The sequence below is a fragment of the Triturus cristatus genome, chromosome 2_1 (assembly GCF_964204655.1).
Source record: "Triturus cristatus chromosome 2_1, aTriCri1.1, whole genome shotgun sequence".
Taxonomy (NCBI): domain Eukaryota; kingdom Metazoa; phylum Chordata; class Amphibia; order Caudata; family Salamandridae; genus Triturus; species Triturus cristatus.
This window is the reverse complement of record NC_140581.1, coordinates 151,204,142-151,224,014: the sequence shown is the minus strand read 5'-3', so window position 1 is coordinate 151,224,014 and position 19,873 is coordinate 151,204,142. Positions and strand designations below refer to the sequence as shown.

Here is a 19,873-nt window from a genome sequence, read left to right as displayed (position 1 = left end):
GGTTGCTCCAGACGTGCCCTGACTCTCCATCGCTTGGGGAGTCCCCAGGACCTTGCTGGTCCACAACAAAGCATCTTTTCTCTAACCGCATGTGTTGCAGTTGCCAAGGCTTGTTGCTCTCCAAATCCGGACACGGACCCCCCAGCACTCGACATCCTTCGTGGGATAGCTCACTTGCGGACTTTGGTCGTCTTCGATGTCTCCTGGCCCCATGGCTGCAGAGTCAAGCTTCACCTCATCTCACCTGAAACACCTGACATTGGTGGGCATTGGTCTATCATGCCCCTGGTCACCCTGAAGTGACCAGACTCTGTCCCCTCTGCTTTCAGGTTCTTCTCAGCTCAGGTCCAGGCTTGGATCAAACCGGACACTTCTCTTCTTCCCAACAGCAGCACTTTGCAGCATCACGCCATTGAAAACGGCGAAGTTTCCCGACACCATTTGACCCCTATGCACCTGGCTCCCCTGGGTTAGGTAACACGAGTACTCCGGTGCTCACATGGGTGCTGGCCTTAGTACCTTTAAAGTTTGAAAGGGTTTGCTCAAAGTCCTCAAAGTCCTCTCCTAAGTGTCCTTGATCTTTAAAATTCCAACCGCGACTTCCCCATAGGATTGTACGGAGCTCGCGCTTGTGTTCTCACGCTGCACGCATCCCCCGTGGCTCCCCTGTGTCACTACCTTGGGTGGTTCCTTGGGGTCCCAGCGATTCTACGTGCTCTGGGCACTGTGTCTAGTTAAGTCGTGGTTGTTATACCACTTTCTTGTATATGGTTTGGTCTCCCCCTGGAGCCCACTGTGTATTGTGCTATTTACTGTTGTTCTAGTGTATTAATATTATGTATCTTGTTTTCTCATCTCATAAAGAGGTTAGTAGAGAGTGTTTAGAAATAAATACATATATTTGATATATACCTTGTGTGGTTCTCCTTTCATTTGGTCATTCAGGAGGTTATAATCTGGTAAACCAAGCTGCTTTACATTCCTTTGAGACTTAGCCTGAAGGCTGCTCTCCATAGCTACCACTAGGATAGCTTTCAGTAAAGGTTGTCTTTAACCCAATCATCAATAAGGGTCTTTTGGAATGGTGCAAGGTGCCCACTATAACTAGCATATACCAGCCCAACTTCTCACAATGCCGACACCTACTGACGTTCAGAGATACTGCTCGAAAATTCCCAGATATAGTCTGATGGCTGGGAAATATTCCAAGGTCAGGAATCTGCAGTCTGAAGTCTCTATCAGATGGAGTGATGTTACGTGGTAACTATTTTAGATCGGGACAGTGCATTTCAAGTCATGCACAAAGGAGTCCAGATCCCGATCCTCCACACCGCAAGAACTTAAGATATTATTGATCATGCTCAGAATATAACTAATGTGGGGCAGCAGAAACTGGTGCAACAAGTTGAGTTCTTTTGGAATAACCTTTTCATAAAAAATAAAAAAAATCAGAGAAGAAAGAAAATAAAACACACTGACAACTCGTACAGAGCATAATGAGGTCGACACAACAATTTCATACATGCTGTTTCATTCTTGCACTAATCCCCAACGACACATGATTTTCCCCAGCAACATTTATCTTCAAATGAATCAATATCACTATGGTAGAAGCAAGTATGTCTCAGCCACCTGCATTTCTTTCAGAAACAGTAGACTCAATATTACCCTGGAAACAATCGAAAACATTATTTGATTTTGATTATCGTTTCCTTGCTGGGGAAAAGTTCTTCCCAACATGGAAACAACCAGACCTCCAAAACAACTTACGTGCTGAGAGAAGGAATATATATAAAAGCTTAGGATAATTACCTGTATTGATGCAGATGGTAAACCTAGAAATTTTTTGAAATGTCATTATTGATGCTTGAGAAAAACTATGGTGCACGATTCAATGTGGTTCTGGAAAGTCACAAATTCTTGGCAAGAATCCAAGGCAAAACTGAAAATGTGCGAAGCTATTTAGTCTATTTGAGAACTTCAGGACATACATGTCACTTTGGAGACCTCACTGATTTACTTAGAAGGGATCAGCTAGTTAGGTAAATTACTGGCAAAAAATCCTGATCTGAAAGAGCCTATGGTACTGGGTGTGTGAAATAAGAGATTTTGGAGGAGAATGTGATTGTGGGTTTGAATATAAATGGGGAGACCATAAAAGTTAATTGTAACTATGAATGTGTTCTGCAGGTGGATCACGAAGACAGAAATGGCAAAATTGGAAGATAATGATGAGATCAACCTTTAAAGTGACCCAAGATTGAATCAATTCATGGTATTGTAAAGGCTCCCATACCTCCCAACAAGGATTTTGTCAGGTCATTCTGGATACTGATAGAATTGTATGTAAAATTCATTGCTAATTTTGCGAATGTGGTACACCGTCTAAGATTATTGACTACAAAAGCTACCTGTTGCTAACACTTGTGATTGTAGCATCCGTACTATCTTTTGTTTATGGTTTTGCCACGTCTTATGGCTCTTCTGCAAACCTATATAAATTATTTTTTAGTTGATGATTATAAAGGACAAGAATTTCAAGTGGTCGAATAAGTGCAATGAAGCATCTGAACGTGTGAAAGCAGGAATTAGGAATATACCTACCTTTGGTAGTTTTGAACACAAGAAAACAATATTAACAATGGATGCCAGTCTGAAGGTTTTAGGTGTAGTACATCCACAGTTGGTGGTTGGTGAAGAAAGAGTTGTGGCATATGCTCCACACTCTCTTTGTAAAGCTAAAGAATGCTATTCAGTGATAGAGGCGCTTTGTCATGTTTTTGTACAATCCAGGAAGGAGGTGATTTAGTCCAGGGCTTTGTTGCGGATCCCTGCGTTGTAGAGGCGTGTGCGTAGGGTGTGGAGGTAGACGATAACCGCATTTTTCTTTACTTTAGAAATAGCGTGCAGACCAATGAATTTGGATTTACCCTTTGTCACCCTTGCTGATTACCAATACAACATCACTTACCTTCCAATCAGTATCTTTGACAGTATTTTCCCATCATACTGTTGTTTGTTCTTTCTTTGATGTAGTTCTCTCCTTAGAGAAACCCCACTATCTTTCAATTCAACTCTCCTTTTCATCCGCACTCTGCAACCCAACCAGGCAGTCTCCAGTAGAGAAAGGGTGCTTTCACCTCATTTGGAGTAATACAATGCCCCCCAGGTTTCATGATGTATGTGATTAAGAGCATCACTTTAGCCAAGTGTCTTTTGTATGCAAGATTTACCAACCCTATTCATGCGTTCACCCAAACCATCAGCCTCAGTGACACCGAAAGACGTCTGGGGCACCGCTTATGATCTTTTTGACAAATGGAGCTTCCACAACTAACCTGAGATGCATGGACACAAACTAATAATTCTACTCTAAGGTAAGTGTGAAAACAAAGAAATATGTAAAAATAAAAAAAACTTCATACAGCCTGCAAATTAAAACCTAGGATGCCTGAAGGGAGAAGAGGGAACTCCTATCGAGGTACCTCGAAATTGTTCATTTGAAATCACAGTAAACTCATTTGTCACCAACCGGTTTAACCAATGGATCAGACCACCTAATATCATCAACTCACAAAAAATTAATCCGCGTTGAGCTATTTGAGAACGGTGATTCATAATATCAGGCATGGCGAGCCACTGCGTGTCAAAGCACAAGTCATTCTACGGCTGCCATATCCGGTCACTAGGACTCATGTGGACCATTTATACCTACATTTGATTTGTGCTCTTCTGATTTGATTTGTTCCCTCTTCTTCCATTTTTGGATATCATACTAACCTTTCCAATATGGCGGCCACAGAAAGAAACATCCTTGCCAAATGGTGGTCCGTCGTTCATGTTAATGTACCTTCTATCTACATATATTTGAATGGAGACGCTCACGGCTCACTCGTACATACAGCTCTTTAAAGACATAGAGACTACAGAAAGGGTAAGAGCCCTCGTTGAGTTTAACGACGGTAGTTCTTTTTCACGCTGACAATCGTTCATGAAATAGGCCGTTACGTAGGCTTGAGTGTGTTGTACATTTGACACACGAACCATATAGTTATTTTTCAATCAATCAATCAAACATTTGTAGAGCGCACTACTCACCCGTGAGGGTCTCAAGACGCTAAGCGGTGGGGGTGGGGGGGGAGGTGAGTGCTGCTACTGCTCGAACAGCTGGTCTTGAGAAGTCTCCTGAAAGTCAGCAGGTCCTGGGTATGTCGCAGGTGGATGGGGAGGGTGTTCCATGTCTTGGCAGCGAGGTGGGAGAATGATCTGCCGCCGGTGGTCATTCGGTGGATGCGTGGACAGGTGGCGAGGTCAGCGGAGCGAAGCTGGCGGTTGGGACTGTAGAAGGTGAGTCGTTTTTTGAGGTATGTTTGTCCGGCGTCGTGGAGTGCTTTGTGGACGTGGGTGAGGAGCTTGAAGGTGATCCTCTTGTTGACAGGGAGCCAGTGCAGTTCTCTCAGGTGGGCAGTGATGAGGCTGTGGCGGGGGATGTCGAGGACGAGGCGTGCGGAGGCGTTCTGTATGCGTTGAAGTCTTCTATGGAGTTTGGCGGTGGTTTCCGCATAGAGGGCGTGGCCGTAGTCCAGCTTGCTGCTGACTAGGGCCTGGGTGACTATCCTTCTGGTTCCGGTGGGGATCCATCTGTAGATCTTGCGAAGCATTCGGAGGGTGTTGAAGCAGGAGGAGGAGACGGCGTTGACTTGCTGGGTCATTGATAGTGATGAGTCCAGAATGAACCCCAGGTTGCGTGTGTGGTCGGTGGGTGTCGGCGCAGCTCCCAGCGTGGCCAGCCATCAGGAGTCGTCCCAGGCAGAGGGGGTGGAGCCGAGGATGAGGACCTCCGTCTTGTCCGAGTTCAGTTTCAGGCGACTGTTCTTCATCCATTCGGTGACAGCCTTCATTCCTTCGTGGAAGTTGGTTTTGGCGGTGGCGGGGTCCTTGGTGAGGGAGAAGATAAGCTGGGTGTGGCCGGCCTATGAGACGATGTTGAGGTGCAGTGTCACGTAGACGTTGAAAAGGGTCGGGCTGAGGGATGTTCGTTGGGGTACGCCGCAGGTGATCTTGGTGGCTTCCGATTGGAATGGAGGGAGGCGGACTCTCTGGGTTCTGCCTTTGAGGAAGGAGGTGATCCAGTTCAGGGCTTTGTCGCGGATCCCTGCGTTGTGGAGGTGTGTGTGTAGGGTGTGGAGGCAGACGGTGTTGAAGGCGGCCGAGAGGTCTTGGAGGATGAGGGCCATGGTTTCGCCGTTGTCCAGCAGGGTCCTGATGTTGTCGGTGGCAGCGATGAGGGCGGTTTCGGTGCTGTGGTTGCTGCGGAATCCGGATTGGGACGAGTTCAGGGTGTTGTTCTCTTCGAGGAAGCGGGTCAGTTGCCTGTTGACCATCTTCTCGATGACTTTCTCCGGGAACGGGAGCAGGGAGATGGGCCGGAAGTTCTTGAGGTCCTTTGGGTATGCCTTGGGTTTCTAGACTAGGCCGTTGATCTCGGCGTGTTTCCAGCTCTCCGGGAAGGTGGCGGTCTCGAAGGAGCTGTTGAAGATCTTCCGGAGTTGGGGTGCAATGATGGAGCTCGCTTTGTTGAAGATGTGGTGAGGGCAGGGGTCGGACGGTGAACCGGAGTGGTTCATGATTTTGATGGTGTCGTTGATGTGGTTCCAGGAGAGCAGGAGGCCGGTGTGGCTGGAGGGCGGCGAGTCTGAGGTGTCGGCAGCTGTCAGGGAGGTCTGGGTGTTGAAGCTGTCGTGGATGTCTGATCTTGCGGTGGAAGAAGGTGTCTAGAGAGTCGTAGAGGTCTTGTGACGGCGGGAAGTCGTTAGAGCTGGAGCAGGCGAGTTCCTTCATGATGTTGAAGAGCTCTTTGCTGTTGTGCGCGTTGTCGATGCGTTCCTTGAAGGAGGTCCTTTTACAGTTCGAATGAGTTGGTGGTGCCTGCGACTGGCATTCTTGAAGGTTGCGTGGTTGTCCGGTGTCTGTTCGTGGCGCCACTTCTTCTAGAATCTTCAGCAGGTCTGCTTGGATGCCTGGAGGTCAGTGGTGAACCATATGGCCCTTCTATCGGTGCGTCTGTTTGAGGTTTTCTTGATCGGGGCAAGAGTGTTGGCGCAGTCGTCGATCCATTGCCTGAGGTTGTGGGTGGCTGTGTCATTGTCAGTGTGGTCGGTTGGTGGGTCTCGGGGAGGGTGGTGATTAGCTGGTCTTCAGTGACCTTGTTCCAGCTGCGGTGGGGGATTCGTTGCGGGTAGTTGTGTGTGGTGTGTTTCTCGAAGTAGAAGTGGATGCAGAGGTGGTCGGTCCAGTGGAGTTCGGTGGTGTGGCTGAAGGTGACGTGGTTGCTGGCAGAAAAGATGGGATCGAGGATGTGTCCGGCGGAGTGGGTGGGTGTAGTGACGAGCTGTTTGAGTCCGAGGTTGGTGAGGTTGCGAGCAGGGTGGTGGAGATGCTGTTGTTGGCATTCTCGAGGTGGAAGTTCAGGTCTCCAAGGAAAATGTAGTCGGTGGATGCAAGGGCGTGCGTGCTGATGACGTCGGTGATGGAGTTGCTGAACCTTTTGCCTGGGTCCGGGGGGTCTGTAGACGAGGGTTCCTCTGAGGGTGGTGTTGGGGGTCGATGTTGATCTGGAAGTGCAGGTGTTCGGCAGCGCTGAGGGTGTCTTCGGTGCTGGTCGAAATTCTGAGGGTATTCCTGTGGATGATGGCGATTCCACCTCCTGGTCTGTTGGTGCGGTCCCTGCGGGTGATCATGTAGCCGTCTGGGATGGCTATGGCAATGTAGGGCACCGAGAAGGGGTTCATCCAGGTCTCCGTCAGGAAGGCGACGTCCGGGGAGGATGAGTCGAGTAGGTCCCAGAGTTCGATGGCGTGCCTTTGGACGGAGCGGGTGTTGTGTAGTATGCATCCGAGATGGTTGTGACCTGCCCTGGTGGGAGGGGCAGGGCATGCAGGTGTTCGGTGGCTGGTGAAGCTGCAGTTTTGGCAGGAGAAGGGTCAGTTTTCCGGTGGCCTGGAAGCAGGTGGATGAGAGGCTTGCGTTAAGCGCGAACGCCGGAGGAGTGGCCGCATAGCGGCCGCCACTAAGAAGGGGAGGTGGGAGGGATGAGCAACTGGGAGGCGGGTGCGGGTGAATGGGCGAGGGGGGCGGGGTCACAGGGGATGCAGCGGCGGGAAGGGGAAGTGGCAGAAATGCCAAATCAAGAGAGTCACAGAAAAGAAGCAAATAATCAAATCATTTTTGGATACTTTTGATTAACTTAACAGCACACTTTTCAGGGTGGTGCTGTCCCCTTCTGTGGTGAATCATAATTGAAGCAGGCACAAATTCTGGCAGTAAGTGCCTGCTTCCTCTTTTCACTACTACACTACTGCGGTGGCGCTAATTTAGCTGCCTAGCTACAACGCAGACACCCGCGCTGAGGGGAATGATTGTTTTTGTGCTGGAAGGTGTACCTTCATGCACATAAACAATCTGAAATGGTGTTTTGAAACTTCTATGGGTGCTGCTTAATGCAGCACACACAGTTGTTGCAAAACGTAATCTTTTTAAATTAGACACCTTCCTGCACATAAACAATCAATGGCGTTTTGCTGTTTCTATGTGTGCTGCACAATGCAGCACACATGGAAACAGCAAATGGGAGGAGAAATTAAACATTTCTCTTCGTTGCACCAGGGTAAGACCAGGTTTCCCCTGGTCTTAATTGTGGCACTGCCCCATATTTACCCCACCCTTGTTTAGATTTAGGAGGGGTCTAGCTGCCTAGTTCTGGATCATTAGCAGTTCCACATTTGTGCTTCTTCTTGGTACTTCACTGCATTTAACCTATTTGCTATTAGGAGTAAAGCTGCCAGAATTGTTGTACAGGAGGATTGGTGCAGACTCCACGCTGGGGGAACCAAAAAGCAAGGTAAGAGTCACCGCTCCTTGGCAACACAACTCACTCTGAAAAGCACAGCAATTGTTTAAATTGCCTAAACTATTCCCCTGAAGATAACACAGTGAGTGCCATTATTTCGTGAACATAAAGTTCATAAGCAGAACAAACTTCTCTGAAGGACCAGTACTTACTGCATGACAGGTTTCATACATTCAGAATATTGCAATGTCTGGCAGCTGTCCTTCAAAGCACTGGAAACACATTTATCAACCAGCGCGAGACAAGTCATCTCCACCCGGAGCATCTGTCACTGGGCCGGTGACAATGGCGACAGGTTCCATTAGGCGACAGAGCCTAGAGAGGCGAGCCATCTTGTACCAGGCATGTCAGGCCTGAATGGCAGGCATTAAATTACCAAACAAGCACACAAGAGGCCACGGGCCTGCGACTGAAAAGCAACAAATCAAGACGATGTCGGGAGATTAATAAATGGGTCTTTCAGAGTGATACTCGCACTACCTAAATCTGTGGGTCTGGAATGATCCTGCCTAGTCTTGTGTGCATTCTTACTCGCAAGAGAACACATTGTCCTACAATAAAACAATACACACAAGCAGAGCTGGCCCTACCATAAATCGAGCTGCAACAGCCGCCCCTGTCAGCACCCCTAAGCGACCAGTGGCCCTGCAAACATGACCCGTTCTTTGTTGGGGTTGGAGGAGGGGTAGGGGTTGCAGCAAGAGAAAACTGCGATCAATTCGGCAAAACAGCAGTTGTTATTGTGGCACCAACAGTATTCACGTGGATGCTTTACCTACACCCGGTCCACATGATACAGTCATACAGTGTGTTAGAAAGAAGTGCCTCTCAGGACTTCTGGACAAAAAAAGGAATCCGTAATTATATTCATTAGATCTGCCCACACGGCACCATTAGACACGTATGTCTGTTTTAAGGGAATGTTAAACATAAAAATACCTAGTGTGCAGCAGTCCAGCAACTTCGCACACACCTACTACTTTTATTGTAACTTCATTTTATCTATAAAAAAAAAATGTATTAAACTCCTGCTACGTTACTGTAGTGCTACTTAATATTATTCGTTACTTACAAACTGGCGTAATGAATTCTTCCAAAGTAGATCTACCACGTAACAAAAGCAAAACCTCTCATTTTGATTAACCTGCCAAGAACATTTTTGAAGCAGTCACTCGTGACCAGAAAAAAATACCAAAGCACCGAATATGAATACTCCATGCATTTATAACACGGTGCAATTGTTTAAGAAAACACACTTCATAAATGGAGGCGAGTGGGGATGTGTGGGGTGTCTGTAACTTCCACATCAGCCACGCAAACCACAACTCGCACACCACTTGCAATGTTTTGAACCTCACCCTTAATAAAATAGATGCAATTACAATTCAATTCCCGCCTTATTTCTGACACAAATGTGGCCGTAAGAGAACACATAAAAACACAACAATCCATCACTTCAAAATATAAAATAGATAAGTTAAAAGTACAATTTTGATAAAAACCAACAGCAGGCAATTCCACACGATTACAAGAATTGTTTACGTAGCAAAAACAGTAAATTACACACTAGCTGCTGTCTTGTGAAGCAGCATGGTACAAATAAAGTGCAGAGAATAGTGCCATGTTTGCAAAATTTTCTTCCATAATAAAATAAGACCTTCCAGTACACACACACAGCATGGTCTTAATTCGGTTATACAACTTAATTATCACAAAGTAAAAGAAAAAAACACTTATAAAAACCTCATACCTAGATTAAAATACAAAAGCCACCAAAATTACACTGACTGCAGGGATTGTAAACCAGTTAAAAATAACACCTATAAAAGTACATCTGGCAGGTCTTATAATCTAAGGCCAATATATACAGCTTTAAAAGTTCATGATTGTGTTCCAAAGTAAGGCACCTTTTAAAAAGAAGTAACAGCCAGCATCACAGCATGATCTGGTAATAACTGTAAATGTAGATAAGCCGTACGAAACTGCCGAATGCCCCTGGTTTTCAAGAGTGGTAATAAAGTACCTTTGGCGTAAAAAAATAAAGTGCACAAAATAATACCAGGCGTTCCAAAGTTTGGGGGGAGCAGCTATCACAAGGGCATACCTGGATCGAACCAGGATCAAACTGGCCAGGAGGAAAACAATAAGTGGACGCATTGAGCCCGCCCAGAATACATTAGGAGTGATCTTTCCCAAGGATGTCTGACAGCGGAGATACAGGGCTCAGGGCCTGCTACAGTTTTCAAGAACTAAAGAGATCAATGGGAGATTCAATTACAAATGTTATAAATCATCTTGTAGATGAGATAACATACCACATTAACTTAACCACTTTCAAAGAGATATATACTATCATGTATCAGGTTGATTATGCTTGTTCAGTGACAGAGAAGGGGGTGAAAAGGAGGGTATCGTAGCGCTCACTCGGGATTGTCACCAAGGATTTATGGCACAAAAGTATTAGATACGGTGCACACGATGGACCCCTACAGAAGGTTCCCAATATGGCAATACACATTAATCTGGCACACGTAACACTTATATATAAGTTATAATGATGTAGTCTTCAAACTTAATTTCTCCAATATTGTTCTTACCAAGTTGTTTATTGTTTTTTTTTTTGCAGAGTTTTATATAGCGCGAACTTGACCCGAATTGAGTATCAGAGCGCTTTACATAGCACCAGTTACGTTACATGAGGACACACATTCATTTTTGGTTAGGCACGGGGAGATTAAATGATTTGCCCATAATCACAGGATGATCAGCGTCACTGCCGAGACTCGAGCCAGTTCCCAGATTCAAGGTCAACCACCCTAGTCGTTAGGCCAACTCCTCTCCCCTAGTGTGATTCCAAAACGTGTTTCGTCGTTATCACGATTTCATCACGGTTTTTTAATCTATTCAGTTGTCAATATGGGTAATGGCTCATTTAGGTAATATCAATCACTTCACCTCTAGAGCTGAATTTATAGGTGATCAGTGGATGTAATGGTTGTAAATTAAAGTATCTGCGCGGGTACAGCTCAAAATCTTCCGCATCCAGTTTGACATAAAGTAAGGAATCTGCAGCTAGAAGTCTATCAGCTCTGCTGTATCCAGAGCCCAGATTAGTGTATTCTGACTCTTATCGGCCAGGCATAATGGCGCAAGTCCTGTGTCCCTCCCACTGGGCATGGCTGGGCTAGCAGCGATCTCAGACGGCTCGAGCCCCACGGTCAATAATGACGTCAGAATAGCAATAGTTGACAGTCATCAAGGTCTAGCCTATTCCCAAAATTGAGTGCTGACAGCATATTCAATTTGTACTGGGTGAAAAAATTCAAGAGGTGGAGGTCCACAATGGGTCTTAAGCCTATGTCCACCTTATGGACCAAGAGGTAAAGGGACTCCAATCCCATGCCCCTTTCCTCCAAAGGTACCAATTCGATGGTACCTTTGTTCAGGAGGGTTAGAGTGTCAACCACCAACATAAAGACAAGTGATGGATAGCCCATCTTGGTAGAATTAGAGAGTCCAGAGCAGAAGATAGGTGGAGTAAGGATTGGCCGGTGCGGATATGTGTTTGACCTAGAGGTCTGCCTTGATGGTCTCCCAGTTGGCAGAGGAATGGGAGATCCACTTTGGGGATTTTCCCAGAGGAGGATGTAAATTCTGCAGTGATGAGGATGGATAGTGCCATTAAGACAGCTATTGACGAACTGGCTCCAACCTCACTGCGCTACTCCGCGAGGAAAAGTCCATCGGCCCCATGGTTCTCGGAATCGCTAAGACTTCTTAGGCAGGGAGTTCGGAGACAGGAACGTCTCTGGAGGACTGGTTGGGATTGGCAGGAGAGGGATAACCATAAAACCCTCCTAAGGAATTATAAGATGGAGGTGACAAAAACCAAGCAGGAGTATTTTACTTCTCTTACCTCCTCACTCTCTTCGCCGAAAGAGCTGTTTAAGATCGTAGACAGGCTCATATCATTGAAGGTGCCTGATCCGGTTGTCAGCTCACAGCAGCTTTGTAATGATGTTGCACAATTTTTTCAAGCTAAAATTGTGGACATATATTCGGCTCTAGAGTGAGAACCTGGCATTACCTACATCTACATGCCTACCCATCCCTTTGCTAACATCTCCCGAGGAGGTGTTTTCAGGGTGTTTGTCCAGCTTTTCACCCCTCTCCCTCCAAGAACTTGAAGTCCTCTTGTTTAAGACTAGGTCGGGGTCTCCCTTAGACCCTTGCCCCCTGAAACTTCTTAAGCAATGTAAGGATACTCTTCTGCCTCCATTACTAGATATTATGAACAGGGCCATGAGGGATGGGACTTTTCCTTTACAATGGAAAAGAGCGGTGGTTAAACCTTTGTTATAAAAGCCCACATTAGACCCAGGGGTTCTTAAAAACTTCCGCCCCATCTCACTGCTACCAGCCCATGCAAAGATGCTGGAAACCCATCTTAACCAGCAGCTTGCAGTCTTTCTGGAAACCTCTGGCCTTTTAGATCATTCGCAGCATGATTTTCGGAGAGAGCATAGTACGGAGTCGGACCTTACCATTGTGCTTGACAACATTCGCACTAGAGTAGATAAGGGCCAGACCACTCTCCTTATCCTGTTAGATCTTACGGCTGCGTTTGACACCCTGTCTCCCTCAGTATTAACTTCTAGGCTGAGGGAGATAGGGGTGGAGGGGCCTGCACTTAGTTTGCTGGCCTCTTTTCTTGGCCAGAGGGAACAGAGAGTTAAGCTGGGGGAGTTTCTATCTCCATCCCTTCCTGTGCACTGTGGGGTCCCCCAGGGGTCGGCATTAAGTCCGACCCTCTTTAACATCTATGTGACCCCACTTGCCAGGCTTATTAGATCTTTTGGGATGGAGGTAGTCTCCTATGCCGACGACACGCAGATTTTGATGTCTCTCGCCCAACCTGTCATCTCAGCTGCCTCCAATTTTAGACACTGTATGGAGGCAGTTGCTCAATGGATGATTCACAATTCATTGAAGCTTAATGGCGAAAAGACAGAAATCCTGGTGTTCGGAGGAAAGGAGGATATTTGGTCTGCGGAATGGTGGCCTACATCACTGGGTACGTGTCCGACTCCCACTGTATTGGCCAAGAATTTAGGAGTTATGATTGACCCTACCTTGGGCATGGGCCAGCAAGTCAAGAGGACTATCTCCACATGTTGTGGCTTATTAAACATCTTGCGGAAGATTAAACACTACCTGTCCCTTCAAGCCAGAAAGCAAATTGTTGTTGCATTGATAGGCTCAAGACTCGACTATTGCAATGCCTTATACTTAGGCATTAACAAGGGCCTACTAACGCGACTTCAAATGGTGCAGAATGCCGCCGCCAAATTTGTATTGGATCTCCCTAGGAGGGCTTCTGCTTCGGCTGCCAGAAAGACATTGCACTGGCTTCCAATTGAGGCCAGGATTTCATTTAAGTCCCTTTGTTTGGTTTATGGGGCTTTGGCTTCCAATAGATCTGGAGGCCTAAGGGACCTGTTGGCCCCTTATGTCCCCTCTAGAGCTCTACGCTCCGCTAATAAACTTTTGTTATCGGTCCCTCGTGTTCGGAGAGCTAAGTGGGGTGGCAGAGCTTTTTCAATTTTGGCTCCCAAGCTCTGGAACACGCTTCCGGCTGATATTAAATCTCTTCCCTCACAACAAGTTTTTAGGAAGGCCCTCAAGACGTGGCTATATGCCAAAGCCTACCCTTAGTTCTGGATTTGCCTTTTAGGATTTATTTTTTGTTAGGCGCCTTGATGCCTTCGGGTTTAGTTGCGCGTTTAGAAATTTTCTTTCATTCATTCATTCATTCATCCTCTCCCTCCCGAAGCTGGTGACAGTGAGAGGGAAGGGAGTCAAACATGATCTTAGGCTGCAGAGCCAGCGGCGGACGGGAGGGACTGGAGGTGCTGCTACTGTTAATGACAATGTCTTCTAGATCCACCCATGTCCCAAAAAGAGTGATACTTCTACTGAGGTGTTTGAAACATTTGAGAAAGTTGCAACTAACAAGAATTCTGTGCCATGGAGAAGCCCCCAAATTACTATTCTGTTGCTGGTACTGTTTTGGAAGAGATGTCATGCTCAGAGATCATGCCATTGCAGCTCTCTTTCTCATTGAAGGGCATGTGCACTTAAGGCACTTGGACGTGTCCCGAAAAGTCTGTGAAAAGCACCCAGGTGTGGGGGAGCAGGCTCACGATCATGGCATTGACTGAGCCAAGTGTCAGTAGAATCCAAGCCACACTTTACGATTTATTTGGAGCCATCTTACCAGATCAGAAAATTGCTTCTTTCGCGTGTTTAGGAAAATCGCTATCAGTAATCTTTTACAACTTCCATAGGGCGTGAATATAGTGGCCAAGAAGGCAATAGTTAAACTGTCAGAGACAGAGACGTTTCAGCCCATAGAGTCAATCCTCTTAGACTCTCAAGTCTGGAGGGGCCAAAGGAAAGTAATTAGGGTTCGGTTTAGAGAAGAGTATTGTACCACCATGCTCTCCAAAGAAAGAGGTGATGACAGAAACATATGATCCAAGGATGTCATTCTTTGTCACTGTGCAGATTTAGTGGGCAAGGTAATGAGGGGTGCGAGACAGATAACTAAGAAGAATGTACATTTCGCCTAGACCTGCATTCCATCTCACATTACCCATAAATTTAATGATCTACACAAAATGCCGATCCTCAAGATATCTCCTTTAAAGATAGTAGTGGAAAAAGAGAGATTGGTGAACACTAAATGTGCTTGGGAAAAGCTTTCAAAAATATGGGTGATGTAATGCCCCTTAAATGCAATTAAAACATACTAATACCACATGATAGAGCTGGGCAGAGGGAGATTGGGAAAGGCCATGGAAAGCAGCAAACATACTTTGGAGAATACTGGAACGGGATCTGCAATTAACATTAACCATAGTTTCTTTATAAAGACGGTTGCCAAACACTGATTTTTATTGTGATTGTCTAATTGAAATGATGTATGTATTTATGAAATGAACTGTGCATTGATCTTGAACTAACCACATCATAAAGAATGAATTTTAAATATTGAAAACGTATTTTCATCTTGGACCGAGGAAGGAAAACAAATGAGGGGACAATCCTAACGAACAATAAAAGGAGAGACAACACATTCACAAACAGCCAGATCTTGATTGCTGGACTCCTCTGAAGACGAGCTGAATACTTGATATAACTGTTGCAAACACAGACGAAAACAGCAGGGTTTCAATAAGCAGAAAAATAGGCTAAGAGAAGTCAAATAAGAGTATTAATTTGGAAGGTCGATACCACCCACAAATGTATTTGAAGAAAGACAAGAGGATTCTGATGCTGGTTTGCATGACTGAGTTAAAAGCAATACAGAAAATACACAGATGCTTTAATTACTTTCGGCATCATCTTGAATCCTGTGGTATGACTTGTCAAAATCGTGCTCCCACCTGCGTCAGAGAAGCTACTGTAGATGATTGCCACACTAGATCAGTGCACTGCCGAAAGACTAACAACGGATGCTAAGCAGACTCATAAGCCTTGCTAAAGAGAATAACCGGAACACTGGGCTGACAGTAACGTCTTGTTGTCAACTTAGAAAACGACCTAGTATCAAATTAGTGTAAACCTGGGGAGTTAACTTCCTCGGTAAAGGTCAGTAGAGACTCTTAGGAAATAGAGCCAATGTCAAAGCCCTAAATACGTTAGGGTGATGCAAAAAAAAAAAAAAAAAATAGAGCAAGTCTGATGACTACTCACGAAGTGCTAATTTCATAGTTCAGAAATACAAGTTAACTGTTGTATTGGAAAGTGCCTCTCTTTCAATTCAAATGCATGCCTTCCCTCTCAAACCCCACACCCACTGCCATGGAAAAAAAGATTAAGCACAACTTTTACTACAACTGTATTACAAAAAACAGAAGACTCAAAAAAAGAATGATCTTTGGATTTCTGAATGGGGCAACAGTACACATCTGACCGTGAACAATGCATGAGAAGACGTGCAGACCAACAACGCAAGTTCAATATTGTTTGGAATTGAAACGTGATAAACCCGAGCCTAGTGCACCGTAGAGTCACTGCATCAAAAGAAAGCTTGTCATTCATTTCATATTACAGCCACTAAGAATGTTACAATTTGGAACATTCCCTTATAAACCATGCCTGAACCAACACGAGTTTAGTGCAACAGTTTAAACAAGGCGTCGTGTACCTTAAGGTTCAATAATGACTGCAGAGGTTATTTTGTAAGTCTTTAAAGAATGCCAACAGTAAAACCGTCCTTAACTAAAATGCAAAGATCAACTGAAATAAGCAAATAAACAAGGTTTTTATTAATCCAAAATGGTCGCACACTGCTGACCTACCTGCGTGTTACCCCAAAGAACTGTGGTCCCTGTAGTCAGCGTCGGCGAGTACACCTATGCTCGTGTCGTGAGTGCAAGTGTGAATAGCGTGTGCCATCCCTGGACACGTGTTTCGAGGTTGTTGCCTCTCGTCAGCAGGGAGTAGGAAAGAGTGCAGGGTTGCTGTGTAGGCTGCTAAAATCATTATCAGGTATGTACCTCTCGTAGCAACGCAGGTGCGTAACCTAAGCCCGTCGGCTTCCCGGCTCAAAGAGCCACTAAATAACTAATCCAAAATGGTCGCACACTGCTGACCTACCTGCGTGTTACCCCAAAGAACTGTGGTCCCTGTAGTCAGCGTCGGCGAGTACACCTATGCTCGTGTCGTGAGTGCAAGTGTGAATAGCGTGTGCCATCCCTGGACACGTGTTTCGAGGTTGTTGCCTCTCGTCAGCAGGGAGTAGGAAAGAGTGCAGGGTTGCTGTGTAGGCTGCTAAAATCATTATCAGGTATGTACCTCTCGTAGCAACGCAGGTGCGTAACCTAAGCCGACGCTGACTACAGGGACCACAATTCTTCGGGGTAACACGCTAGTGGGTGGAGCAGTGTGCGACCAACTTGGTGATACATATTTAGTGGCTCTCTGAGCCCCGGAGTCGACGGGCTCATGGTTACGCACCTGCGTTCGCTACGAGAGGTACAGACCTGATATGATTTTAGAAGCCTACACAAGCAACCCTGCACTCTTCCTACTCCCTGCTGACGAGCGGCAACTACCGCGAAACACTTGTCCAGGGATGGCTAACGCTACTCTGACTTGCACGCACCACTGAGCATAGGCGTACCCGCCGACGCTGACTACAGGGACCACAATTCTTCGGGGTAACACGCTAGTGGGTGGAGCAGTGTGCGACCAACTTGGTGATAAACAAGGTTTTTATATTTTATCATCAACGAAAAGTAGGGGCTCTGCTTTAAGAAGGACCTACAAAAAAACATTGGCAAAGCCGGTAGGCTAGCCTTTGTCATCAAGTGGCTTTGCAAAAGTTACAAAATTACGCGATATTGTGCTAAATGCCACCCTGGCATGTTGCACTATTTTTCAAGCGTGAAATATATCTTTGCAAAGAAGGATTCCGCACTAAAAGAGAGGGGGAAAGCACAGGCATTACTAACAAGCATTCACGTACTATTCATTGCGTGGTTCCCGTGCTCTTGAGATAAGATTTTAACCCAAAAGCAATATCAAGCATTTTGTGTAAAAGGGTTATGCAAAATGCCAAAGATTGAAGAGGCATAAACAACAAGTATATGCTGAGAAAGAAAGTACCTGAAAAGTTGAAGCCGGTCGAAAGCCTAAGCGAGTCACTGCAGTCATCAAGGCTCTGTTTGGTGTGCGGCGAAAGTGAACGCAGCGCGAATTAACGCGAGACGCGGCGGGGGAGGGGTGGAGGAGCGTTCAGAAAGCAAGCAAGAGGAAAGACAGATGGCGCCTGATCGGGCGCTGAAAGCTGGCGGCTGCGCACATGCACACTCGGGTGAACGCAAGCGCTAGGCCGGTCAAAGTGTGGGGTAGCACTTTGAAAACCCACCTACTAAATGTCTTGCAGGGCATGCGCTAGTTCAGCCGAGACCTAAAAACATCTCCTTCCTATTGTGAAATACTAACTTGGGAGATCATGCCCTCTCAGGAGGCTTACCTGAAGGGGACTAGAATAACTTTAAGGTGACCCTACACCACTTGGCCAAAAATAACTTGGCACCTAGTTCTCTGATGGCCTTATGATGCATCAAGGATCACGATTCACTGGCCGTTGGATTGTAGCCAAAGCCAAGATATCACATGCAGATATCATGCCGTTCCAACAAAGACATCTTTTTACAGCAACTACGACAGGGTTTAGAACCTGAAACCTTATGAGACATTTGACCCAGTCACTGTTGAAAGCTGATACATTTCCATAAGGAGGCAGCTCCAGACCTGAGTTCATGAGGCGCAGAAAAACAGGAGTGAATACTAATCCCTAGAGCCGTCAAATCTTGGGGGGGTGAAGCCATGGATGAAGCCACATGGCGCCATCTCGTGGCGCTAGAGGAAAATAAATTAACAAAGCACTGGCTCTGGAAGGCTATTCTTAAGGTAGAGAATTTAAAGGTAGCCATCTACCAGAAAAAGGGGTAGGTAGGGGTGGCAAATGTGTCAGGGGTCTGCCTTCATAAAGGGAACTATAACATTAGTAGGAAAGCGCCTCACTCCTTAAAAACTAACGTAAAAAAAGAATGTATCATGATTCATTTGATCTAAGCCGGCTAACACTAAGAACCAATGTGGGTCAGCACATACCCCGTAATGGGGTATACAGATGGGAGTCGAGGCACCTGGCTGCTGGAATAGAGAGTGAGGAAGGCGGAAACAGTATTTGTTTGACTGGAGAGCAGGACCTGTGTGAGAAAACATTTCACACAGATTATCACATTCAAGATTTTCAGCAGCAGCAACAAATTTACAAATTATCAATACAAAAATCCTCGTTGTATTTCAAATTTGATAAAAAATTGTATTTCTGATTACGGCACATTTTAGTGAACTGACAAGCTGTTTACAGGCAGAGAATCGAATAAACGCATTACACAAATTTGAAATTCACAAGTTGCGTACCTTTTCATAGTATACAATCGCATATTCTTTACCATCACTTGTTACGCAGGGAAATTCAACCATCAAGTACATGAAATTGGAACTTCGTTTCTCACTCTAAAAGGAGACAAAATGGATTAGTTACTGTATGAAATCCATCAATTAAAAACAATCCCCTCACGATCAAGATCCACTTAAGCCCATCACCAAAACAAACAGTGGAAGAAATGAAATTCCAACCACGGTACGTCTGTATTAGAGGTATCTCTGCATTTAGTAGGTGTAGCGTATTGATGTCATGTGCATTAGGACCCTTGTGCGACTTTGAAGAGTAAGCACGTAATGCGATGGGAGGTGTTAAGGTGTGGTTAATGTGAAGCATGATGTAATTGGTGTTGCGTCTTCCGCAGCCGTGGAGCATGCAGATGAATTACGCCACCCGGGAGCTGTAGTCAAACACTTCTTAATTCCTCAGTATGCCCTCACACACTGAACATTGGTCCCAGACTCAATATTAACCACACCCTAACATCTCCACGCATATACGTAGTTCCTGTTCTGAGTCCGTCCCAGAACCACCAGCGTCCTAATGCGTATAACATCAACATGCCACACTGGCCAGGGCGTTAGTGTATGCTGAGGAATAAAGAAGTGTCTGACGGCAGCTCCTGTGTGGAGTATTTCATTTGCATGCTCCAGGACTGGGGAAGACGCTACAGTGGGCAGTCAGACTGTTAGATTCAAATGGTCTAGCTGAGCTGTGAATTTATCCGCATTGTCACTGCAACCTCTACCTATTCAACTGGGAGAATCGGAATTACTTTTTTTGATTTACTGTGAATATGAAGTGCGCTTGGACCCAGATTTCATGGCGCTTAAAGACGCAAAACCAACCAGAAAAACTCACCACTAGCGGATAGGTGGGTTCAAGAGCCCATTAGAAAGTAAGGTGATGCATGGTCTGAGTTATGGTTATATGAG

General features: G+C 45.8%; 1 protein-coding gene across 1 annotated transcript in view; it reads right to left on the bottom strand.

Annotated features, from left to right (window-relative positions):
* The window catches only part of PIK3C3 (phosphatidylinositol 3-kinase catalytic subunit type 3), an 855,016-nt gene that overhangs the window by 633,251 nt on the left and 201,892 nt on the right, over positions 1-19,873 (bottom strand). Inside the window, exon 6 of the mRNA XM_085629033.1 lies at positions 18,914-19,009. Coding sequence (XP_085485159.1) covers positions 18,914-19,009 — 96 coding nt within the window. The remainder of the gene's footprint in view (positions 1-18,913; positions 19,010-19,873) is intronic.